At 38.3% G+C, this 26,089-nt stretch overlaps 1 protein-coding gene across 21 annotated transcripts in view; it reads left to right on the top strand.

Annotated features, from left to right (window-relative positions):
• Nucleotides 1-26,089, top strand: part of KMT2C (lysine methyltransferase 2C) — a 284,078-nt gene that overhangs the window by 242,502 nt on the left and 15,487 nt on the right. For 15 of the 21 annotated variants that reach the window (XM_025452148.3, XM_035699675.2, XM_025452196.3 and 12 more), the window contains 13 exons: nucleotides 590-2,415; nucleotides 3,533-3,644; nucleotides 6,725-6,803; nucleotides 8,348-8,411; nucleotides 10,288-10,520; nucleotides 13,070-14,773; nucleotides 19,188-19,400; nucleotides 20,104-20,268; nucleotides 21,707-21,848; nucleotides 21,999-22,146; nucleotides 23,587-23,765; nucleotides 23,908-24,044; nucleotides 24,924-25,173. In XM_025452148.3, the coding sequence (XP_025307933.3) occupies nucleotides 590-2,415; nucleotides 3,533-3,644; nucleotides 6,725-6,803; nucleotides 8,348-8,411; nucleotides 10,288-10,520; nucleotides 13,070-14,773; nucleotides 19,188-19,400; nucleotides 20,104-20,268; nucleotides 21,707-21,848; nucleotides 21,999-22,146; nucleotides 23,587-23,765; nucleotides 23,908-24,044; nucleotides 24,924-25,173 (5,252 nt within the window). The remainder of the gene's footprint in view (nucleotides 1-589; nucleotides 2,416-3,532; nucleotides 3,645-6,724; nucleotides 6,804-8,347; nucleotides 8,412-10,287; nucleotides 10,521-13,069; nucleotides 14,774-19,187; nucleotides 19,401-20,103; nucleotides 20,269-21,706; nucleotides 21,849-21,998; nucleotides 22,147-23,586; nucleotides 23,766-23,907; nucleotides 24,045-24,923; nucleotides 25,174-26,089) is intronic. The other 6 variants (XM_049094712.1, XM_049094711.1, XM_049094709.1 and 3 more) reach the window with 4 other exon arrangements.

The following is a 26,089-nucleotide window of genomic DNA, read 5'->3' as shown; positions in this document are numbered from 1 at the left end:
TTACAGATGATGCCTATCATTCTTTCTCTTACTGCCTCCTGTCCTCATCTCTTTTAAGCAAATAGATTAGTCTACCCAGTCATCATACCTGCATCTATGTCTTCTCAAGGACAGAGGCCTCTAAATCTCTGTAGTATAATTCGTTATACCAGCTGCCTTCTTCAAGCATCCCTCTGTATCAGCCTCCTCCTTATAGCCTCCCTAAAGAAAGAAAAAGGAACGCTTACTCAACTCCAGTAGCATTATGCTTATTTCTAAACATTTGATTTTACTTGCCTGTTGGCAATTCCTTTGTCTTTGTTTATATTGTCTTAGACCATATGCCTTCAGAGCTCAGATATGGGGAATGTTACAGGGTACTTAGCAAAAATTACTTGCATGTAGGTACTTAATGAGTGCTTTCTAATGGTGATAATTTTGTTTTGGCAAAAGTCATTGTATTTGGCAACATTAATTTTGTATATGAGTTCAACCTAAAATTCTTTCTTTTTCAAAAAAAAAAAAATCTTTTTCAACCTAACTCAAATTCAACATGATTCGTACTATTAATATTTGCCTTTTTTTCTTTTTCTTTTTTTTTTTCCCCTAGATTTGGATTTCCAGGAGCTAGTCATGGTACCCTGTCAAGTCAGGAACGCTTCCTTGTACCTCCTCAACAAATACAAGGATCTGGAGTTCCTCCACAGCTAAGAAGATCGATATCTGTAGATATGCCGAGGCCTTTAAATAACTCACAAATGAATAATCCAGTTGGCCTTCCTCAGCATTTTCCACCACAGAGCCTGCCAGTTCAGCAGCATAACATACTGGGCCAAGCATTTATTGAATTGAGACATAGGGCCCCTGATGGAAGGCCACGGCTGCCCTTCAGTGCTTCTCCCAGCAGTGTTATAGAGGCACCTTCTCATCCAAGGCATGGAAACTTCATTCCCCGGCCAGACTTTCCAGGCCCTAGACACACAGAGCCCTTGAGACGACCTTCTCAAGGTCTACCAACTCAGCTGCCTTTGCATCCAAACTTGGAACAAGTGCCACCATCTCAGCAAGACCAAGGTCATCCTGCCCATTCATCTTCTATGGTCATGAGGTCTCTAAATCATCCCGTAGGTGGCGAATTTTCCGAGGCCTCTTTGTCAACATCTACACCAGCTGAAACAACATCTGATAATTTACAGATGACCACCCAATCTTCTGAGGGTCTCGAAGAAAAACTTGATTCTGATGACCCATCTGTAAAGGAACTAGATGTTAAAGATCTTGAGGGTGTTGAAGTCAAAGACTTGGATGATGAAGATCTTGAAAATTTAAATCTAGATACAGAGGATGGCAAGGGAGATGAATTGGATACTTTGGGTAATTTGGAAACCAATGATCCCAACCTGGATGACCTCTTAAGATCAGGAGAATTTGATATCATTGCATATACAGATCCAGAACTTGACCTAGGAGATAAGAAAAGCATGTTTAATGAGGAACTAGACCTTAATGTTCCAATTGATGATAAGATAGATAATCAGTGTGTATCTATTGAACCAAAAAAAAAGGAGCAAGAGGACAAAACTATGGTTCCTCCTGATAAACATTCTCCATGGAAAAAATCTGTGGGTACTAGTGAGATAAAAACAGAAGTACTGTCTCCAAATTCTAAAGGGGAAACTAAATGTGAAAGTGAGAAAAGTGAAGAGAGTAAAGATAATGTTGACACTCCCTGCTCACAGGCTTCTGCTCACACAGACATAAATGATGGAGAAAAGGCTTCTTTGCAGTCCTGTGATACAGATCTACTTGAGAAAAGAACTAATCGAGAAACTGCTGTCTCCAGCACAAGTGGTGTTCTTGGCTCCACTCAGCTGCCTGCTGAGGATGTAATAAACTCTTGTGGCATAACTGGAACAACTCCAGTTCTCTCAAGTTTACTTGCTAATGAAAAATCTGATAATTCAGACATTAGGCCATTGGGGTCTCCACCACCAACTTTGCCAGCCTCACCATCCAACCATGTGTCAAATTTGCCACCTCCTTTAATGACACCACCTGGTCACGTTTTGGATAATACCATGAATTCTAATGTGACAGTAGTCTCTAGAGTAAATCATACTTTTCCTCAGGGTGTGCAGGTAAATCCAGGATTCATTCAGGGGCAGTCAACAGTTAATCATGGTTTTGGGACAGGAAAGCCTACAAATCAGACTATGCCTCTAACAAGCCAGTCTGGTACCAGTGGCATGTCTGGACCTCAGCAACTAATGATCCCTCAGACCTTAGCCCAGCAGAATAGAGAGAGGCCCCTGCTTCTGGAGGAACAGCCTCTACTTCTGCAGGATCTTCTGGATCAAGAGAGACAAGAACAGCAACAGCAGAGACAGATGCAAGCCATGATTCGCCAGCGGTCAGAGCCGTTCTTCCCTAATATCGGTAGGAAATCCCTTGTGTTTCAGTAATGATTGCTGTGGGCATTAGGGTGGCAAGCAGTGGATCTCTAGGATTTCAGGATTAACATTACCTGTGGACCAGAGCAACGAGGCAGCTTGTAATTTTGTTCCTCATTCGCTTTAAAAGGAAAGCAATTAGGAAGTTTAGATTCCTCCCCTGGATCAAGAGATTCTAAGCTCTGAGTTTCAGACTTTCTCACTTCTATTACTTATGGTATTGTTTAACAGAAAGAAATAAAACTCATCATCTTTAGTTCCCTCTAACCATTATTACTACATGTTTTCAGAGTCCTTGAAAGATGAATTTAACGAAATTATGATAGAAATAAACTTCTTGCTGTCTTTGGTGTACGATAAATGCTTGGCAAAATTTTTCATAATAAAGCTCTTTGAGGTATTTCCAGTACCTTATTACTTTGAAAAAACAAAAACCCCATAAAATAGCAATGCAGTAAAAATACTTGAGTGCTTCCAAAGGTAAGAATTTGCAAAGTGCACATGTCAAATGAATGCTTTCTTCTAAACAGTAAAACTGATGTTCTGTCCTATGGACATTACCTATTTAATATGAGGGGGCCCATTTCCTTTTCATCCATATGCAGAGGTCTTTTTTTCTTTTTCTTTCAGTAGCCTATCCTTACTGCAAAGGTATACCATCAAGAAATATATTTTTCTTTTAAAGAGTACTAACTAGTTTGGTGGAATTCCTTAGTATTGGAAATAACTGCAATTTCTTATTCATGCTGTTGCATTACTATAGAAGCCATTCTGATTAGCATTGCAAAATTTTGGATGAAAAGGAATTGCATTGCTTTCAATAATTTGCTACCATCTCCCTTAAATGTGGCAAGCTTCTTGCTCTGATTTTTGCATGACTAAGGTATGCAAGCATTATGCAGGTATGGATTAGTGAGATGAGATTAGATTTAAGGTGAGGTTTTTACCATCTCATAATTCCTTACCTAGTAGAAAAACCTGTAACAATGATTATTATAATGAGGAATAAGAGTCTATAAATTACATGATGCTTGTGATAGTTAAATTACCTCTTAGTAACCAAGTATTATGAAATAAGTAACTTTAAAATATTTCTTCTTTAGATTTTGATGCAATTACAGATCCTATAATGAAAGCCAAAATGGTGGCACTTAAAGGCATAAATAAAGTAATGGCACAAAACAACATGGGCATGCCACCAATGGTTATGAACAGGTAGGTGAAGATGTTTCTCATTTTTACTGTGCACTAAGAAGTACATGAATTATTACTAGTTCCTAGAAAAAGCATATAGGAACTCAAAAACCTGTATTCTAGGATGAACAATAAATATTTAAATTAGTTGTAATCTCAGCTGGATATGATCAAATGTAAAATGATATACAAATGTAAGGATTTAATTTCTCTTGGTTTCAGGGTAAATATAAAACATTAGGGAAAGGTTGGAAGGTTGACTTGATTCATCAGGAAATCAGGGTATTTAATTGTGTTGTTTTAAGTACTTTTAGAATAGTTCATCTGACTAAAGCCTCCGTGGTACAGAGATGTTTCGTCCAAAATAAAGGAAGACGAGAAGATGAAACAGGAAAATAGAAACTTAACTGTTCTAGTGAGAAAAAAAGATAGTTTATTTAAACCTGTGAATATTTTTTTTATTCAATCAAAGGAACAATGCAGAGAAAAAAAGTGGGACATTTCAGTAAAGATCCTCAGTGGTTAAGGCAACTGTGAATTCATTTCTAAAATAAAATATCCCCAAACTGAATTTGAATCTGGGGGAAAAAAAAAGTCAAGAGGATGGTTGAAAGTTAACAGTTGGAGAATTTGTAGGACTGTTAGCAGAAAAATGGAAACTATGCATTAAAGAAGGCTATAAGAGTTGTTAGACTCTGTATTTCTGAAATTACAGTATTTATACTATACGAATAGTATATTAGATAACTACTGGGCAGTCTTTCTTAAGTTTTGATTATGTATCACCATCAGAATTATGTGGTAACTTTTTTAAAAGTTTAGGTTCACTGTCTCACCACAGATTTCCTGAATTAATATCTGGAAACGGTGCTGGTATGTCTGTATTTTTGATGAGTACCATGAATTACTTTTATGTATGTTGCAGTTGAGAATATCTTTTTATTAATAGAGTAGGCATGAGCCTCAATTTAGCCTAATTATCTCGTTGGAGAACTTTTTTTCACCAAAAGGATTATAGATGATTATGGAATTGAATATAAAATCTACATGAATTTAAGATAAACATGTTATTTCAGGTACATTGGGAATCCTTAAAGGTATAGTCTTTTCAATTGTTGAGATACTTTGGAAATGGTCAAGAAGCATTGTTGAGATCAAAGTAGAGACAGTAGTTTCTAATGCTCTTTGTTATTACACAGCATCTATTACCACAGTTTCTCTGTCACAAGGGTTTTTAACTTTTTTCTCATAAATTGACATTCCAGTAAGCCTTTGAACTACTTCTCCACATTTTATATGCAAAACCAAAAATGTGTATTACAAGGAAATCTATTATATTTGAAATATTTAAATTTAAAATTATGGTGTATGTGCTTCTTAATGCATTAACAAATTTAGCAATAGGTCTCTGATAACTATTTTCATGTAATTTCATGTAATGATGAACCTAAATGACCAGATCAGGTACATGCAGTAACTTTTGTTATAAAAGTAATGCAAATTCTATTGGTGATAAAGGTATGGTACTGCTAATAATAGTGTAGTTTCCTGCCTATAGTAAAAATAGAAGAAAAAGCTCAGTTTCATTCAGCACTTAGTTTAAAACAGGGACTTTGAGTTTAAAAAAAAAAAAGAAAAGAAAAATAGCCTCAGAATTAGACCCCTGACCTTTCAGCATTGGTACCTTACCAGTGAGAGGATGGTGTTTGCTCTTCTGTTGAGTGCCTGAAGAAGTGGTGACAGACCCTCTATCAGGCACTCAGTGTACTGTGTTGACTGAGGATGACAGTGGTATTTTGATCCAGAGATCATTCCAGATCAGGGCTGGATTGGGGACAGAAGATTGATAGATAAATTAAAAAAAAAAAACCTGAGTAAAAAATTAAAAAGCATATGTTCTAAATTGTAATAGTACCTAAGTACTAAATGTATAATATTTGATATATAATTTGAAAATTATGCTTGTTATATTAAAACTTTTGGTTATCCTGGAGAAAGTGTTTTCATTAAAGCAGTACTGTTTCTATGAAGTTTTTTATAGCTCTAGTTAGAATAAGTCACATTTTGCCAAACATTCTTTAATATTTATTTATTTATTTAGAGCGTGTGCTCATGGGTGGGGGTGACGCAGAGGAAGAGGAGAGTATTTTAAGCAGGCTCCAGCAGGGCTCGATCTCACAACCCTGAGATCATGACCTGAGCCGAAATCAAAAGTCAAGACAACTTTCAAAAAAAAAAAAAAAAAAAAAGAAAATCAGACAACTTAACCAACTGAGCTACCCAGGCACTACTGCCAAACATTTTTAACCATGTAGACTTGTTTTTGGTCAGTGACAAATTTATTTGCTTTAACATTGGATACAGAAATGTACAAAAATGTACATGAAACTTTTAAAATGAAATACATCTTTTGTTTTGGAATATAAAATAAGCTACCAGTTCTTTCTTTAATTGAAGAGTTATTGACTTACAGTATTAAATTAGTTTTAGGTATACAACATAGTGATTTGATACTTATCTACATTATGAAATGGTCACCGCAAGAAGTCTAGTTACCATCTGTCACCATAAAGAGTTGTTTACAGTGTTATTGACTATATTCCCTCTGCTTTACATTATTACCTTCCTGTTCCTTACTTATTTTATAACTGGAAGATTGTACCTCTTAATCTCCTTCACCTATTTTGTCCATTCTTCCACTCACCAGCAATAATAATTGGAACAAGAAGTAATTTTTTTAAGAATTTATGTAGTAAATGAAGACTTGAATTAATTTTATTTTAAGGCATAGTGAGGCTTATAATAGTGAAACCCCAGGGGCAGCCTATTGGCATCTTATCACAGCCACTTGGTGCTTGTGGTAAAAGCTAAGTGATCTCCGAATCTTCCTTTCATCATAAATGAAATGGGAGTAGGAAGAGTCCATACCTCAGACTTGCAGGGTAAAGATTAAATGTGGTTGTACACCATAAAATGGGGCTTTTGTACACATTTTTGATACCATTGCTCTTTCTCCCCTGGAAGAGAAAATTGTTAAGCATATAAAATAATTTTCATTCTAAATGCTCATCATTTTGATACTTAGTACTTCCTTTTCACAGGTTCCCCTTTATGGGCCAGTCCGTGACTGGAACGCAGACTAGTGAAGGCCAGAGTCTCCTCCCCCAGGCAATTGCGCAGGTACTGCTGCTTGTGACTAGTCACCCTAGAGGGGACACTTTCCTGTATTTCTCACCAAACCCTACTCTTTATACTTGAGGCCACTTTTTGAAAGTAGTAGAAACTTTAACACATTGTCAGAATACATTCTCGGTTCAGCAGAAATAAAGACATTTTATTACTTTTTTAAGGAAACCCAAATTGAGATTTAAAAACAATTTCTGAAAAGGATATATATATTTAAAAGTTAGAAAGTCACTTGGAGGGAAACCAAATGCTTAAGGTTTGGGGTTTTACTTTTATTTACTTTTAACTCTACAAGAACATTTTCATGTCCTACATTTTGGAATTAATCCATGACACATGAAATTGCTATAAACTGCGAAATAATGATTATAATCATTCTACTTGGCTGTAGTCATGTTCTGCTATTCATTCCATAGAATAATTTAGTTTTTGAAGATATTTTCCATTCATAATAATCAGCTTTAAATGTAAAATTTAAATGTTTAGTGTCAAGCAGTGTCCAGGAAAGTAGAACTGTTGATGAAGGTTTTTTATTTTTTCTAATGATTTTTTTTTCCAAGTATCTGCCTAGAAGAAAAAGAGAAAGCTTACCTACTATGTATTTCTTTGGAAATTTTCTTTGTTGTGACAGTTGTGCCTTAGATTTACCATGCTGATAATTATATTCTTTTCATTATTAAGAGAGAGGCACTATCTGATACAGGGGGAAAAAGCATAGACTTCATAGCAGAGTTTAAAAAAAATCTCAGTTCCACTATGAATTTACTGTGCAACTTTGGGCAAGTTCTTTAACCCCTGTTTTCTGATATTTTAAATGTTACACCACCTGCTTTGCCGTATTATGAGGATTACATGAATTATTCTGGCTGCTAGTAACATTCACAGTTGTTATCTTATATGCACCTCATGTCTAACAGGACCTGTAACAACTGAGCAAATGTTTTTTTCAAAGTTAATTTTATTTATCAGAGTATTGCCAGGAAATTGTTAGATTAATAATTATTTATTGAGTCTCCCTGGAAGAAACAAGAATACTTAGAAAAAATAAGATTAATATTTTTAATAAGTATTTTATTATTTGTGCATGTTAGAGAAAGTGGTTCTTGTTTATAAATAACTTTGTGTTAAAGAGTGGATTTTAGTAAATCTGAAACCCATATTTATGTCTTAATTGCAGAAAAAGCCAGATAGATTTCATCAGAAAGTAAAATTTTATGTAGATCTCTAGCTAAATACTAACAACATTTGACTTGCCCTAATATATTTCTGATGAATAATCCCTTCAAACATAATTGTTTTACTAAAATCTAGAAAATAAAACAGAGATAGTTTTAAATTTTCAGAAATTAGGTTGTCACCACAAAATTCATCCTACTTTTTTGTAAAAAATAAGCTTTAAAGATGTCTTAGGAAATTAAGGGGGTTTTCCTTCCATTTCTTTTTCATTCTTTTTTTCTATTTCTTTTTTTTTTTTTTAAGTTTTTCCCCCTTTAACTGAAATGTGGAATAAACCTATTTGTAAATTTTACTTATTTTAGGATGGCAGTATAACACATCAGATTTCTAGGCCTAATCCTCCAAATTTTGGTCCAGGCTTTGTCAGTAAGTATAAATCTAATAAGTTATGTGTTCTCTGGGGCTTGCTTGTTTGCACTATATTTGTGTTCTTCTTTAAAAAAAAAAATGGAGTTAGTTTAGGTGTGTTATTTTAAGTCTAAGTGCCCTCATCTTTTATGGAACGTCACTGCCCTATTAGACACCTCTGTTCCTGAAGGCATGTATTTTCATTGCTCTTTTTCTCTATGCATGAAGAATTCTAGTTAGAGCTCAGTATTTTAATACAGAAAAACCATCTTCCCCATTCTCTTCAATATCGTTATTGCTGTTTTTATATATAGATTGGGCACTTTACAATCTGTAGAATTAAACCGCTTCTTGTTCTAATGACTGTCTGCCTGAGTGACAAGGACACTGAATGGGAACAACAAAGGGAATATACTTAGAAATAAGTTGGGTTAGCAGCATGGTGTGAAGGTCAGGGATGCAGGATGCCATGAAATCCTTTCTAGTTATCTTCAGGGGTCCCAAGGTGGTTCAGGATAGTATTTAAAGTTCTCCCCAAACTGAACCTTTCTGAAATCTTCAGACTGTTTAGCTAACTTTTTTTTCACCATTATTTTTCATTTTGCTCACCTCTGCTCTCCTGGTTCCAGAAACCAGAAAGGCTTTCCTTGCGGTAGGTCTCATTCTACCAGAAGCAGAACTTCTGAAATCTTGTGAAAAAGCCTGTTCTTGAAAAATGCCCTTCAAATTTAGTAGACTAGATTTCAAGTTCGTACATGTACTGGAACTTCTGGGTTTAGGAACAAACCCAAAGTCTGACCTTTTGAAATTACCCCTGCATTTAATCATAATTATAATTTGAGTACATATTTGCATTTAAAAACAAGTAAACTACTATAACCAACTGGCTTTTTCTGGCTTTATTGTGCCCATTGGCTTTGGTTGGATTCTTATTGTATGACAATATTCTGTTATTATTGATGTGATTTTTCAGCTAATGTCCTTCTTGGAATTGTATTTATTCATTTCTTTGTCTTATAGTGAATCAAAAAGGTATATTTTGAATTTTACTACCATAAAATGACCTTTTTTTTGTTTTTGGGATTTGGCATCAGTGACGTAAAGTGCCCTTAGAGAATAAAGAAGGAATATTGGTACAAAATGAGGAGAGATAACTTTTTGGGGAGATATTTATGACAGTCATAAAAGTAGAAAAGATTTTACCTGGTTGATAATTATTCCATACCTTTGCTTATTCATAGAAATATAAATTGTAAAATTCACAAAAGTTACCAATGTTTTTAACTTAGGGATTTCCTTTATAAAACATAGACTTCATGTTGGTCCCTAAAGAGAGTTTAGGTTCCCTTCCTCAAAAGTTTAGGATATTTTTTCACTATTAAGAAATAGGGAAAACTTTATAAACTTAGGAAAACTAGCATGGGAAATGATACCTAATCCATGCTCTGGTACCTCAATTAGTATATACCTAATTTTGTTTCTTCAAACAAAACATTTCAAAAATGTTAAAAAAATTACATTCTGTAAAATTGCATTAATACATATAACTTAATAGCTTGGTATGTGGGTTACAGAGTTTCATAATTAGTAGTGTAAAGCATTCCATTAGATAAAAGTCTTCTGTTTTTCAAAGATTGGATTTATAGCATTTCTACGTGTGAAGTTAACACGTGTACTAAGAAGATGCATTCTTTGGTTTCCTTGAATAAATATTTTTCTAAAGCCTCCTATTTGATAGTTGCATTATGGTCTAATATTTAGTATTATGTTTTCATGACACCTATTACAAGGTCATGGTGAATCTGCATTTTCTTTCAAAATGTAATTGTGTAACTTTTACATTGTTGGATTCTTTAGAAAATTAACACAGATGAATTTTTCATTTTTTCTTTAGATGATTCACAACGTAAGCAGTATGAAGAATGGCTTCAGGAGACCCAACAGCTTCTTCAGATGCAGCAGAAATATCTTGAAGAACAAATCGGTGCACACAGAAAATCTAAGAAGGCCCTTTCAGCAAAACAACGTACTGCCAAGAAAGCTGGGCGTGAGTTTCCAGAAGAGGATGCAGAACAACTGAAGCATGTTACTGAACAGCAAAGCATGGTTCAGAAACAGCTAGAACAGGTAATTTGAAGCATTCTGGTTGTTCTTTTTCACATAGGATGTTTTTATTATTCTCACTATTTTGGTCTAGAATACATTGGTATATTTTATGTAAAAGACACATTCCTAAAAAATGAAACCATTTTGCTATTACCTTCCATTATAAACCAGATGTTTCTCAAAATGCTCATTCTGAAATAACAATTATACTTAAAAAGAAGTAAAATTTTAAATTTTTATTTAAAATAAGATATTAGTAGTGTTCAAAATGGGTTAAGGGCTCACTTCTAACAATTACCCAAGTAAATCAAAGACTTAGCTTTAAATAAAAACCTGTGTACAGTACTTATAGCAGCTCTGTTCATGGTCACCAAAACCTGGAAACACACAAGTATCTTTCAGTAATGATAGTTGGACAGATTGTGGTATGTCCATACACTGAAATAGTACACAGCAATAAAAAGAACAAACTGTTGATATAGAACAACCTGGATGGATCTCAAGGAGCCTTATGCTGAGGGAAAGAAGCTAATAGCTAATCCTGGAATATTATATACACATTCCACTTATATAAGTTCCTGAAATGACAAAAATTACAAGGATGGACAATGGTTTATTAGTAGTTGCCAGGGCTTAGGCATGGGGCCAGGAGGGTTTGACTGTAAAACAGGGGCATGAGGGCATTTTCTGGAGTGACAGAACTCTTCTGAATCTTGATTGTGGTGATGGCTATGCAAATCTCTATGTGCGATAAAGCTCATAGAATTGTACATCAAAAATAGTTTTATCATTTTTAATTTTTTAAAGGAAATTGAAAGGTAATCCAATGTTAGTAATATAAAAGGAAGGGTCCAGAGTTGATTGACTTAATTAATAAAAATCAGGGTGCTGTCAGTGTAGTGAACACTAGTAAACATATTCATATATGTTATCTTATTTAATCTTCTCAACTTTCTGAAGAAGCTAGTATTGTCATCATTTTACACAACAAGAGTCTCTTGAGTCATCACAGAGGTAGGTGATATGTTGGGTCCTAGCTGATTATCGGGGTAGGAATTTTTTGGCTCAGATGTCTCATCTCCAAGCTATAGCAACCACAGTGATGTACCAACAGTAAAGTGATTCTAGTGTAATCCCTGTTGTTAAAACTAGGACAGTTCTGGAATGAGACAATTCTCTCTCCATTTACTCTATGGGTCCATGTTTATTGCAGGTAAAATTCTTTTAATGATAGGTATTTCTTATAAAGTAATTTTAGCACCTTTATTGCCTTCTGATGTCTTTCTGTAAATTCCTTATGAGGAGGGCCTGGCTTTTGCATATCAAAATCCTATGGATCAAATTCTATTTAGAAGGAATACTGTACTTGGAAAATCGAAGACATCATCTGTTACTGTAGAGTCGCCAACAATCCAGTAAAATCTCATTAAGATAAGCAATTGATAACATGTTTGAAAGTATTTTAGAATGTCACAGGAAAGGCATGTATGACCTCCTTTCTGTATTCCAGATACTGTTGTAGGTATTTATTGTGTGTTTCTATTGTTTTACCAGTTCCATGGTAATTCCTCAGTTCCAGCCCAGGTCCCTGGCCAGGAAGGAAGAAAACTAAGTTAGCTCTGCAGCTACTGGAGACCCACCAAAACCATTATGTGCAGAGAACAGGCTAGTCTATCTGGGATGGAGTGGAAGAACAATTAGAAATTATGGGCTCAATGTATTAGTAAAATATGCATCCAGGGTTGGGAAGTTCCAGAGCATGTGTGTCGCACCAGCATCTCTTCTTCCCCTTCCTGAGCAAGATGCATCCTGAGGACATGGGCTTTATCTTTACTGAGATTGTTTTGTAGCATCTGGTACACTGGGGTATAAGGGTTTTTGGAATGAATTGATGGGCACAGGTCAGTCCTTATATTAAGAGCTTGTTAGGAATTATTAAAAATATTACCTCAGAGTTTTGGATGTTTTTTTTAGAAATTATAATTTGAGTGTGTGAGCCCTTAAATTCAAAGAGTTTTATATTAATACAGTCTTTTTAGCCTGTAAGGGTGGGGTGGGGTGATGTACCTGCTACTATTTCATCTTGTTTTAATACCTTGTGTGATTTTGTAGACCTAACAAATGAAATTTTAACCTGTTAAAATGGTTCAAGTTTGAATTAGATGCTGGTTATTCTAACTTTTTGTATGAATGTTAAGGCAGGTCAATTAGCTGATTCCTGTGTAGCCTTTGTTTATTGTTTTACCTTTTTGATGTGTAGGTTAAATAGTTTATGACTTTTGTGGTAAGATTTTTAAAAATATTTATTTCAGAAAAATGTGTTTCCAATTTGTTTTGGTGTATCATATGTAAAGAAATTTTACAAATGACTTTAGGAAGATCCTGTTGTTAAAAGATTGGCAGTCTTTAGTGCTTATCGATCCAATTTTTTATGATTTTTGCCACTGCCTAAGCAAAATATTTTTGCCACTGCAAGATCTGCCTTATATGTAATCCCCACCGTAATCATAGCCAGTGATCTAATTTAATACCTGCAGGATAAATAAGTAAGCCTAACTTTATGATTCCAGATCCGTAAACAGCAGAAAGAGCATGCTGAGTTGATTGAAGATTATCGGATCAAGCAGCAGCAGCAGCAGCAGCAGCAACAGCAGCAGCAGCAATGTGCCCTGGCCCCACCTGCCGTGATGCCAGGCGTCCAGCCCCAACCACCCCTCGTTCCAGGTGCCACTCCCCCTGCCATGAGCCAGCCCAGCTTCCCCATGGTGCCACAGCAACTGCAGCACCAGCAGCACCCAGCGGTCATTTCTGGGCATAGCAGCCCTGCTAGAATGCCCAGTTTACCTGGCTGGCAGCCTGCCAGTGCTCCTGCCCACCTGCCCCTCAACCCTGCTAGGATTCCGCCTCCAGTTGCCCAGTTACCAATAAGAACTTGCACACCAGCACCAGGGACGGTGTCCAGTGTAAATCCACAGAGTGGACCACCACCACGGGTGGAATTTGATGACAATAACCCCTTCAGCGAAAGTTTCCAGGAACGGGAACGAAAGGAACGCTTACGGGAACAGCAGGAAAGACAGCGCATCCAGCTCATGCAGGAGGTCGACAGGCAGAGGGCTCTGCAGCAGGGGGTGGGCATGCAACAGCATGGCCCACTGCGCTCCCAGATGCCGTTCTACGGTTCTGACCTGCCTTGTGACTTCACCCAGCCTCCCAGGCCCCTTCAGCAATCTCCACAGCCCCAACAGCAAATGGGGCAGGGCTCACAGCAGCAGAGTATACAACAAGGATCTATGAATTCCCCTCCCACTCAGACTTTCCTGCAAACCAACGAGCGAAGGCAGATAGGACCTCCCTCATTCCTTTCTGACTCGCCATCGATTCCTGGTGGAAGCCCAAATTTCCATTCTGTGAAGCAGGTGCATGGAGGGCTTTCTGGGACCAGCTTCCAGCAATCCCCAGTGAGGCCTCCGTTCACACCTGCTTTACCTGCAGCACCTGTAGCAACCAATAGCAGTCTCCCTTGCGGCCAAGACCCTGTAGCAACCCACGGACAGAGTTATCCGGGATCAGCCCAGTCTCTCATCCAGTTGTATTCCGACATAATCCCAGAAGAAAAAGGGAAAAAGAAAAGAACAAGAAAGAAGAAGAAAGATGAGGATGTGGAGTCCACTAGGGCTCCATCCACCCCCCACTCAGATATAACTGCTCCACCCACCCCAAGCATCTCAGAAACTACCTCCACACCAACAGTGAACACACCCGGCGAGCTGCCCCCACAAGTCGAACCTGAGTCAATGGAGCCTGTCTGCCCATCAACTCCTAACATGGCAGCCAGCCAACTGGGTACAGAATTAGAAAACAAGCTGCCCCAAACTGATTTATCACAGGGAACTCCAAATCCACAGACTTATGCAAACCCGGAGGTGGATAAGCTCTCCATGGAAACCCCTGCTGCAGCTGAAGAGGTAAAAGTAGAGACCACTGAACCACTGCAGTGCCCTGGCCAAGATGGGCCTGACCGGGAGGAACAGACGGGGAACGAGGCTGAAGGAAGAGCTGTGGCTGGTCCTGTCTCCTCAGCACAGAGTCCTCCTCATTCTGCTGGGGCCCCTGCTGCCAAGGGAGACTCAGGCAATGAACTTCTGAAGCATCTGCTGAAAAATAAAAAATCATCTTCCCTTTTAAGTCAAAAACCAGAAGGCAGCTTTTCAGAAGATGACTGTACAAAGGATAACAAACTAGTTGAGAGGCAGAACCCAGTCGAAGGATTGGTAAGTGTGCTCACTGAAATCTGTAACTTCCTCATTTCCCCTTTGTTTTAAATTAGTTACAGCAGATTAGTGCCAACCATGTTACTAATTTCAACATTACTTTGCTACTTTTTACTCTAAAGAACAAATTTTAATTTTTTCTACCTCTGAGGAGCCCATGTTTTGACTCACACCCATAAACCATATTAAGGAATAATTTGTTTACTTTTTTCTTCAAAAATCAAAGACATGTACTAATGCATTTCATGTGTAACACGTGCCTGTCAGCTGAGTACTACCACATGAGTTGATTTAGCTAAAGCAAAAAGTGTATCTTTATTGCAAGTAAGTACGTAATTTCCGTATAGATCATAGCTCCTGTACCCATTAATACTGGTGGAGACTCTCAGGGCTCCCAGAGGTAACACATTGGGAATCCATTGTGTTGCAGTGTATTAATACTTGATTTAGTACAAATGAAATCTTATACTTTTTATAGCTTTCCATATATCAATATTGTGCCCTTTTTAAGGTATAAAACATTGAGTTTGTCCTTTTTGTTTGTTTTTGTTTTTGTTTTTTGGTATAAAGAGGTTCTTTGTGGGGATCCCTGGGTGGCGCAGCGGTTTGGCGCCTGCCTTTGGCCCAGGGCGCGATCCTGGAGACCTGGGATCGAATCCCACATCAGGCTCCCGGTGCATGGAGCCTGCTTCTCCCTCTGCCTATGTCTCTGCCTCTCTCTCTTTCTCTCTCTGTGACTATCATAAATAAATAAAAATTAAAAAAAAAAAAATTAAAAAAAAAAAAAAAAAAAGAGGTTCTTTGTAAATATACCTTTACGAGATTCCATCCCATGTATTTCAGTGAACTTCTTGAGCTATTTCCTAAACTGGGTTTTTGGGTTGTAAGAGTTGGTCTGCTTGAATACTGTTGCTTTCTTGTCTTTCAGAAGCTACAGTGCCATTACTGGTGTATTCATAAAGCTTTCCCTATAGTGCTTCTTGATTGGTATTTTACAGTTTTCATTTTTTAATTGGATGGGGTGAAGTGGTATATTTCGTTGAGATTTTCAGTCTTAAGGTTGTATTTAATTAAGCCGTTCTTTTAGCAAGTGTTGTTACTCTTTGTTTTCTTGTGTGACCATTTTGTAGAGATTGAGTGCTGGCTTGAATAGATTCAGGTAACTTTTATAAACTTCAGTGGTAATGTTTTTTCAGTCCAATTTGTCACCACCAAATATGCCCAGTCTCTGACTACTTTCTCACTGCATTCTGTGCCCCTAGGAATACTGAATTACTTCAATCCCCTCAGGGTCTTTCTGATTCCACCTTTCCATGTATGGCCATATGCTGCTGTTTCTGCCTATTGCTCTCCTTTCTTTTTTACATCTGGCCAATGTCTTCTTTTAAAACTCAGTTCTAGAATCATCTTCTCCAGATCTTTCTCAGCTCAGCCATTCTCAAATGTGTTGATGCCCATGTGCTCACATAGCAGTTTTTATAATACCACTTAAATAGCTTCTTGAAGGGCATAGACTGCATCTTGAGGACCTTTATATTCACAGTACTTAATACAGTATTAGCACATAGTAAGTACTCAGTGTGTGGAATTGAAGTTAAGTCTTAAAACTGATAATTATATGTTACATAGAGAGGATGTTATGATAGAAAAAGGAAGGAGATCAATTTGCATATGTATAAATGTTTGGACTGTGTCACATTGGTCTCATGTCCATTTGGGAGGGTGGCAAGGGGCCAAGTGACTTACTACTAGGGGTAATGATGGCTTGCCATATCCTGAGTAGGTCTCTTATGCTGAGCACTTGCTTGAAGATATCATTTAGTCATGTGGCACTTACTATCCTCCATTTACAAATTATGAAATCCCATTTACTTTCTAGTCACGCAAAAGGCAAAAGTGCTGTGGCAGTAGTTGAATAGACAAAATTTTCCTCCATGCTGAGTTTGATTGTGTCTTCACACACAAGTTGGGGTTAGGAGAAGAGCAGCTTCCTGGTTGCTGTGCAGTGGTAGAGCCTTCTTGGAAAGTTTATGAGGTTACTACTCAGCCTGCTTTAATTCCCTGTGTTACCTCTTAACAAGAGGATGGTCTGGGCGGGTTCAGCCCTTCTGTACCTTGATGTCCTCATCTGTACACAGCAGAAGTAACACTATTCCCTATTATGTAGGGTTGCTGCAAGGATTAACAGAGTTAAAAACATTTTGCTGGTAATGTCTGTGAAAGGTGCATACCTTTGACCTACCTATTATATATTGAGAAATTTGGCATAAGGGCTGTAAAACTCTAAAGTGTGCAAAGATGTAACCACATGAATAGCTAATGTCCTATCTACTAAAAGAGAAAAAAAGTGAGAGAAGGAATTTAAGAAAATAAGTTTAGTACAGTATTTATTGATTAAATTATTTCTATAAACTATCTGAGTTTTGTGGGGGTTTTTTTGCAGCTACTAAAATTTATGCTGCATAAGAATGTTTGATATTATGGAAAATAATATGTCAATCCACTAAAAAGAATACTAAGTGTGTCCATTGTGTTTTAGCACAATATATGTAGGCATAGGTAAAAAACCAAACATACATTAACATGTTAACTTTTTATCTCAGGCACACATTTGGATGATTTTTAACCTTTGTGTTCCCCTATAATTAGAAGTATTCTTTGAAATGTAGTAATACCTGCTTTTTAGGGTAATTCTGAGAATTAGAGATAATGTCTGCAAAACACTTAAAATGCTTTAACCCAAACGCACTTAATAAGCAACTACATTATTAACCTCTTATAAGCCAATAAGACATTCTTAGGTCCGTGGTACTCAAAGTGTGATCCTTGGGTATTGACCCAAGGCATTGACCTTACTTACTGGGGAACTTTTAAAGAAATACACAATCTTATTCTCCAGCACAGGCTTACAAATCAGGATGTGTTTTTAAATAAGAGCCCACACGATTCATATGCATATGAATATGGAGAGGCACACGGTTCTAGGCCTTTGGTTCTCAAAGCTTTAATATGTAAAGGGCTTGTTGAAACACAGGGTGCTGGGCCTCACTCCCAGAGTTTCTGATTTAGTAAGTGGAAGGTAGGACAAGGGAGTTTGCATATTTAAAACCAGCCTCAGGTGGTACTCCATTCGCTGCTCTGGGGACTACTTTTTGAGAACCATTGATCTTACCCTGGAATCGGTAGTCTGAGTCTGCTTAGACCTTTTACCCTTTCTTTTTTAAGATTAGAATGGTTTTTACATCTTCAAATGGTTGAAAAACACTCTAAAGAAGAGTAATATTTCACAACATGTGAACATTACATGAAATTCAAGTTCAGTGTCCATGAATTTAAAAAGTTTTATTGGAACACAGTCGCACTTGTTCATTTATGAATGCTCTGTGGCTGCTTTGGCAGTACCGGGGCAGAGAGCTGAGTAGTTACAGTAGGTACTGTGTGGACTGCAGAGTCTCAAATATTACTATTTGGCTTTTTATAGAAAAATGTTGCCATGCATGCTCTAAGCCATTTAAAATGAAACTGGAAACTATAATCTTCAAACCCTCGAAGATTTAGTGCAGAATACATCAAAATAAGTCTAGCAATTGTAGTTACCTATCTAGCAAAGTTATAACTATAATGTTTAGAAATAATGGCCCCTAAAAGAACCCCCCCCCCCCGCAAAAAAAAAAAAGAATTCCCATATTTTTTAGGTATTGATAGCACTACCTTTAAGAACCTCTTCAAGGACTGGTTATTCTCACTTTTTCTTAGCCATTAAGTAAAGACAAAGGTTAAAAAGAAAAAAGGTTTATGTGCTAGCATATACATAGGCCTTCTCATTGACTTTAAGTATATAGCAGTTGTTACTCAGTCACATATAGAATCATGAGCTAATTTGGATGACCAGTGTTGTTTGTTTTTATTGGTCTGAGGCTAGCTGTTCCTCTCAGCAAAGGTGCACGGGCTATGGAGCTTATCTGTGGTTTCTACAGACCTTGTATTTCACCCATTCCTGAGGGGATCCCAAAATAACTCATCAAGACCGCTGTGCAGAGGCTACCACAGCCTCTGGCTAAGAGCATGCCTTCCTCCACAGCTTCCAGAGAGCAGGAACAAGGAGCTCTGGTCTGCCCTGGCATCCGTGCGCTCCGCCTGAGGAGTAATGCTTGCTCTGAAAGGGAAAGTAGCCACACTTCAGAATTCTGTTCTTTCCTCAAACTTCGCAGCTTACCAATTTCTGTACTCGAGAATAATGTTTGAAAACGGGATGATATTTCAGAAAACAGCCCATTTGAGGCCACTGCCTTTCCTCAACTTTTAGTATGCCTGGTAGGAATATGTATCATAGGATGGAACTGAATTAGCATGAGCTACAAAAATCCAACATGTGAATAGTTCACTTATCTCTTAACCTTTCCAATTACATTAGCAAACTTTGGGGGCTCAGATGCAAGGTGGTTTTGGATGTGGCAACAACCAATTGCCAAAAACAGATGGAGGAAGTGAAACCAAGAAACCTCGAAGCAAACGGACTCAAAGGACAGGGGAGAAGGCTGCACCTCGCTCCAAGAAAAGGAAGAAGGATGAAGAGGAGAAACAAGCTATGTACTCCACCACTGACACCTTTACCCACCTGAAGCAGGTGAGTCCCTCGGAGCAGCTCCTTTAAAAAGTCAAGGAAGTGAGGCATCAAGTGCTTTTTCAACCCTATTAAACTGAAATTTCTCTTTATCACCATATTTCCTAATTAAAGTAGTCACAGGGATAAATGGTGTCTCAACAAGGAGTCTAGTAGATTTCTAAATGCAAGCAAAACTGCACCATATCCTATTGGCACCCGAAAATGGCAGTTAGATGGATTGGTAGGTGATGGTCAAGATTTACTTGTGTTCAAAAGGAGCAGCCTCAGCACCAAGAAAGACTGTCTGTGTTACTTGTGACTCTGGATGCAAGGAAATGCAACTGCTGGTCTCCCCACAGTAAACTCTATTCTTACACCTGTGTAGTTGTTACAGAAGGTGGGAGACAGCCACTAAGAGTGCCACTGGGGGATACCTGGCCTCCCTTCATGCCCCGATTCTTGCTGAGCAAAGATAAGGAACGTGTTTTTCTTGTTAGATGCCTGGCAGCATCCCTTTAAGACATATAAGAATAAAACTCATTTTTAAATATATCTCAGAGATTCTGTGGTCTCTCTCACTTATTCTAGCATTTTGATACTCAAAATTTTTAAGTCTTGTTTTTCTCAAGCCTTATTGGACTAAGTTGCCTTGGGTCTTAGAAAAGTTGCGAAACGCTCTGTTTTGTTGACCGTGTACATTACTCTTCAATGTGTTTTTTAATAGCAGCTCTCTCTGCTCCCTCTAATGGAACCAATCATTGGAGTGAACTTTGCGCACTTTCTTCCTTATGGCAGTGGCCAATTTAATAGTGGGAGCCGACTTCTAGGAACTTTTGGCAGTGCTACCCTTGAAGGGGTTTCGGATTACTATTCTCAGTTGATCTACAAGGTATGTTTCTTCGCCAAGGTCTTACCTTGCTTCCTCTTTGGATACCATGCCAGAATTGGTAGAGCTTATCTTGTTTTTCCATCTAATCTTCCAAGTTTCATTTAAACTTTATTAGTTCAGCTAAAAGGTTAAAATTTCACTGGATGAAGAGTTTCTAACATAAACATTTGAAATTTTTATAGGTAAGAATACAAATAGTGAAGAGCATCCATCATGTATTTCTATGGTAGAGAAAATACCTGTTTTCCTATAACCTTTATTAACTCTTAAAATCAATCCAAATTCATAGTAAATAGAATTTAAAAATGTAGTTAGCAATTTTCCCTGAAAAATAAAATGAAAAAATTGAAAAATGTATTTTGTCTAATGATTTAGGTACTAATTACAACTAGACATTAATTCTTAAACTAAAAAATCAAACTAAAATTTATCTTTTGGTATTATTATTTTAGCGTTTTATAACAGCCTCATTAGACTTTCTTTACTTCACATCTGACTTATGTAAAATGATCTTTTTTGCAAAAATATTTGAGAGTATCATCAGTTTCCTGGAAGGCTTCTCTTCTTATGTTAGTATTAAAGTCATTCTCTTGTGATGCTCCATTTATTATCATTGTCGGCTTTTCTCTTCAGTTAGAACCTGTCCTAACTCTTGTAAACACCTTCTCTTCTGATGCAAGCTATTCTCCAACACAACTTCATTACCTTCATGAAATCCTAGATCTTTGCAAGATTTGTAATTTCACCTTGCACTTGATTTTCATGGTATTACTGGTAGATTCCAACAATGCCTGAGAGACTGATCAATCAATCAACAAATGACAAATTGATGACACATGCTAAGCAGAGAAAAATGTTTGGAGGGGACTCCCATTTGTTAATGATTTAGGCATTTCAGTGTTATTGCTGTGACTTTTGCTTCTTATAGAGCTTTTGGACAATCCAGATTCTAATATTGAGGATAGGAGTATGTAGTTAGAGGATTAGGACCACAAATTCTCAAGTTTTAGTTTTGTTTTTTTGTTTTTTTTATAGAACTGGGGCATATCTTAATGAGAATTTAATAATTGAACTTTTGAGAACTCTTTGCAATTTATTGATTGAATTTTAAAGCTGTCTTTCACTGGCTATAACAATGAGATTTAAAAAGACATGAATAGAATAATGTAACTGCTTCTTAATGCAAGTACTCAAGCTGGGCAGAGTAAGCAAATGGCTAATTTGTCCATACAAGCATGAGTATTTCTTTCACCAAAAAACCTCCTTGCCTTGGACCTTTATTTTTCTTCTTGGTATGCATTTAGGAATGAAGATGCATCTTGATGACATTTCTGTAGCCTTGCTTCCATGTGCTAAAAATTCACAGAACTAAGTTTTAGCAAGGTCATGGCATATTTGCTCTGTAGCATATAATTTAAAATTTTTTGGTCTCCTGCAGCAGAATAATTTAAGTAATCCTCCAACACCCCCTGCCTCTCTTCCTCCTACACCACCTCCTATGGCTTGTCAGAAGATGGCAAATGGTTTTGCGACAACTGAAGAACTTGCTGGAAGAGCCGGCGTATTAATGAGCCATGAAGGTATGATGTTACATCTCTGAGTTGTACACCTTTAAGGAGTGTTCCCTTTGCCAACTGTATATGTTAGAAAAGCAGTCAGACTGCGAAGTTCTACCCATGTATCTGTTTTGATGAAATCTATTTTTTGTTTATGTGTTTTTGCTTTTCCAGTTACCAAAAGCCTAGGACCTAAACCATTTCAGCTGCCATTCAGACCACAGGATGACTTATTAGCCAGAGCTATTGCTCAAGGCCCAAAGACAGTTGATGTTCCAGCCTCATTGCCAACACCACCTCATAATAATCAGGAAGAATTAAGGTAGAGTTCCTTTTCTCTCACAAATTTTTTAGTTACTTCATATTTTTTAAAATATGTGTATATTTAGCAGAGTGCCTATAGGGATCACATGTAAAAAACATTTAAGGGGTAAACATTTGATGAATAGTTTTCTTTAGAACCTTATTTATAAAATATTCTTACTGTTGAATGTAATTAGTTTGTACATTTTTAAATTCCTGAATGGTATAGAAAGTTCAACAAATAATCAAATAGGCACTAAGGCAATGGGAGTCTCTACACAAAATATTTCAAAGATCATTGTCATTTATTGATGTTTGCAGATGTCTAAAAAGGGCGGCAGTCACAGATATCAGAGAATGCTTGCATGGAAGGAAATTTAAGGACTATCCCATCCAGAGCTTCGTACTTCTTTGTGTCAGCTCTTTAGACCCAAGATTCTGAGGGGAGAATCTGCTTCCCTTAGTAGATAATCTCAACCCACCTACCTATATCTAGGAAAGGTTCTTAATGAACTTCATCAGAGGATTCTCTTTTTCTTGGATAATCTGATAACTACCCTCTATTTGATGAGACATCAATTAGATTAAGTCCCTTACTTTATACTAACATGAAAACTGGACCAAAGAGAAGTTACTCGTCCAGATTTAGAATCCGGGTCTCCTTGCTCTCTTCTGCATCTAACTGCTAGAAATTGCTAGACTGGTGAATCGAGAGTAGTTGTAGGAGGCAGTCTCCTAGATGTGTATGGGTGGGGATCCGCTCCACTCCTGGATTTCACAGGGGCTCTGTCTGGAAGCCACTCTTGAGTCTTCTCATAATTTTGCTGCTCAAATTCTCTTTCATGACAGTGTCTCCTCAGGGGTGGGGGAAATAAGAGACCCCAGGTTTGGGAATATCCTGCAGCATCAGCTTGAGACCACACTTGCCCTCTGACCTCAGTCACCCTCGTTAACTTCTGGCTTCTTGGGTTAGACCATTCTCCTCTTCTTTTCCCCATATTTAGTCAGTTAAGAAAAATAAAGGCCTATGAAGCCCTACTGACCAAGTGTTCCCTGCGTTGCCACTATGCGGGTGTGCGACTTGGCTTCCCTTTCTGGCTGCACACTGTTCCCATAGTCTCAGGGATCTGGCACTTGGCAGAGGTGTGAGTATTCATCCTTTCTCTTCTGTGTTATAATCTGATCATCATCTTTCTTTGGCCGGTCTTTAAACTTTGATGCTGAAGTTTAGTCAGGAGGAAACCTATTGTTCAAATTGCTTAATAGTTGTAATGTGTTTCTTAGGTCTTTTTCTGAGAGATTTATTCTTTGGCCCTGAACCTGCTCTTTGACTTCTTACATTATTGCCATTGTCCAAGGGAACCTTGTAGTCATGCTCACAGAGAGGGCGCGGTGGGTGGAGGAAGCCCCCAGGCATGGATCTGCACCTGTTGATGTGTTCTGTTTGTTCTTCCCTCAGGATACAGGATCATGGTGGTGACCGGGATACTCCTGACAGCTTTGTTCCCTCCTCCTCTCCTGAGAGCGTGGTCGGGATGGAAGTCAGCAGGTACCCAGATTTGTCGTTGGTCAAAGAGGAGCCTCCAGAGCCTGTGCCATCCCCTATTATTCCTATTCTTCCTAGCAGTGCTGGGAAAGGTAGGGAAAGTACTCAGCCACATTCTTTCTCTTTACAGTGTGCCAGTTTACTAATGTTTGTATATTGATTTTGAGAAGCTATTAACACTCAGTCCATCTTTCCTTCTTTCTCTCCTCCCCCCCCCCCCCCCCCCCATTTAAGGTTTGGAATCTAGAAGGAATGACATCAAAACTGAGCCAGGCACTTTATTTTTCACACCACCTTTTGGTTCATCCCCAAATGGTCCCAGATCAGGTCTTATATCTGTGGCAATTACTCTGCATCCTACAGCTGCTGAGGTAAAGACAAAATACTCTTTAACATTATAAACTGTGTCCCCCGTTCTTAAAGGTGTGTTAGGTGGCTTACAGCAAGATGTGCACAGCAGGGTAATGGCGGACAGAAACTCCCTGTGAGAGGTAGGATTAGCAGTCATTGAGATGTCTGTGTTGCTTCTGAGCACTCTGAAAAAGCATCACATTGGTCTCAGCTGAAGCCGGGACAGAATAAAGTTTGTGTTCTTGTGTTTTTAGTAAAGGGTGTGGAGAGAAACTTTTCAATAATTACACATAGAAAATGAAGCAGCAAGAAAGAACTTTGTTGACAGTAAAAGTTTTACAGAAGCAGTGTAAGTGTTGAGGTAGCAGCTGCTTATATCAAACACTAATAAATTGCTGAGAATTTTTTTCTCTCTCAATTCTGTGAGGATATTGGCAACCTTACTGATGGTATAGTGATAGGACGTTTTGGTCATCCACATAACTTAGCAGTTGGTAGGACAGTGAATGCTCTTGTGGGCTGTCGCAGACGTCTGCCCAGACCTGGACAGAGTCCACTTGGAGGGAGTTTCTGCCCAACTATGAAACCTGATGAGGCTTAGTGCCCTCCTTGTGGCTGTGTCCTTTTCACCCGTCAGATAGTCAGATAGCTAACATCGCACAAATACTTAACATGAATTGGATCCCTGTATGAGGATTTCTGTTTAGGAAAGCTTGATAGGAGTACTGGTCCATTAAAAAAATTTTTTTTCCTGAGACTCTTAAGTCCAAATGAAACTTGTTGGATTTGTTTGCATTGTATGTGTCCTGCAGATAGCAGTGACCTGAAGAGCAAAGTTTGCTTCTGTGGCTCACTGTTGCCTTAGGCAGGGTAACACAGTGTTTACACTTTTGTTCTAGAACATTAGCAGTGTGGTGGCTGCATTTTCCGACCTTCTTCACGTCCGAATCCCTAATAGCTATGAGGTTAGTAATGCTCCAGATGTTCCATCCATGGGTTTGGTCAGTAGCCACAGAGTAAACCCAGGTTTGGAGTGTCGACAGCATTTATTTCTTCGTGGGCCTCCGCCAGGACCTGCAAACCCTCCCAGATTAGCAAGCTCTTACCGGCTGAAGCAACCTGATGGGCCATTCCCTCCAACAAGCAATGGTGAGCTAGTTTACTTTTTGTTAACCTCACATTCATTCTCCATTCACAAGTTAAGCTTATTCTCTTTAAAATCCTACTTAGTTTTGAATAAGTAACAGGTAGCAGGTTGGTGTGTAGTCCTGGGTAATTTATCCTTCTCTGTCATCTGTGGTATGATTTGCCATTAGTGGGTTGGGATGTCACCTGGGGAGTACTGGGCTGCTGACCTTCCCACAGCTTTGGCATCTGTGTGAGGGCCAGCCACACCAACCACCTCTCTTCCAGGAGCACACGCGGCTGGTGCCTGTGTTTCTGTCCCCTCTTCCTTTTGGACCTTGCACCCTCACTTCCATCTTGTTGGGCCTGTGCTTCCCAGGGGCATGCTGGTGCCATAGTCCCCAAGGGCAGGGCCGTCTCATCCTCACCTCTGCCTCTGCACCTCATCCCCTCAGAGTCTTGTTTTGGCCCTTGCCCGGCTCTCAGGACCTGGCCGCTTCTCACTTCTCATCTGAATTCTTACCAAGAGCTGCCTGTGCTGGGTTTCGGCCTCCAGCTGCTTCTGCCTTACTGATTTTTCCCTGTTTTCCTTTCTGCTTCCATGCCTCTCATGAATGATGTGCTCAGACTTTCTGACCACATTTTTATTTTGGCCCTAGAGCTCTCCTCAGCCATCTGTGACTTTCCAAATCACACTTATTTAAGACTCTTGTACATGGACCTCTTCATCTTTCATAAAACATCTTGTATCGTCTTAACTCTCAAACAAATATAGTATCCCCCACCCCACTCGCTTTGCACTTATGGGGAATATTTTAATCTATCGTGGTGGATCAGTTTTCTCTCATGCTCCTCACATACGAGCATCATTTCCCCAGATGCTTGAGAGTAGATGTGTCACTCTATTTAGGCTCCAGTGCCATGCATGTAACCACTGCTT

This window comes from Canis lupus, chromosome 16, assembly GCF_003254725.2.
Source record: "Canis lupus dingo isolate Sandy chromosome 16, ASM325472v2, whole genome shotgun sequence".
Taxonomy (NCBI): Eukaryota; Metazoa; Chordata; class Mammalia; order Carnivora; family Canidae; genus Canis; species Canis lupus.
The sequence above is the reverse complement of the archived record's forward strand: the minus strand, read 5'-3'. Positions and strand labels throughout refer to the sequence as shown.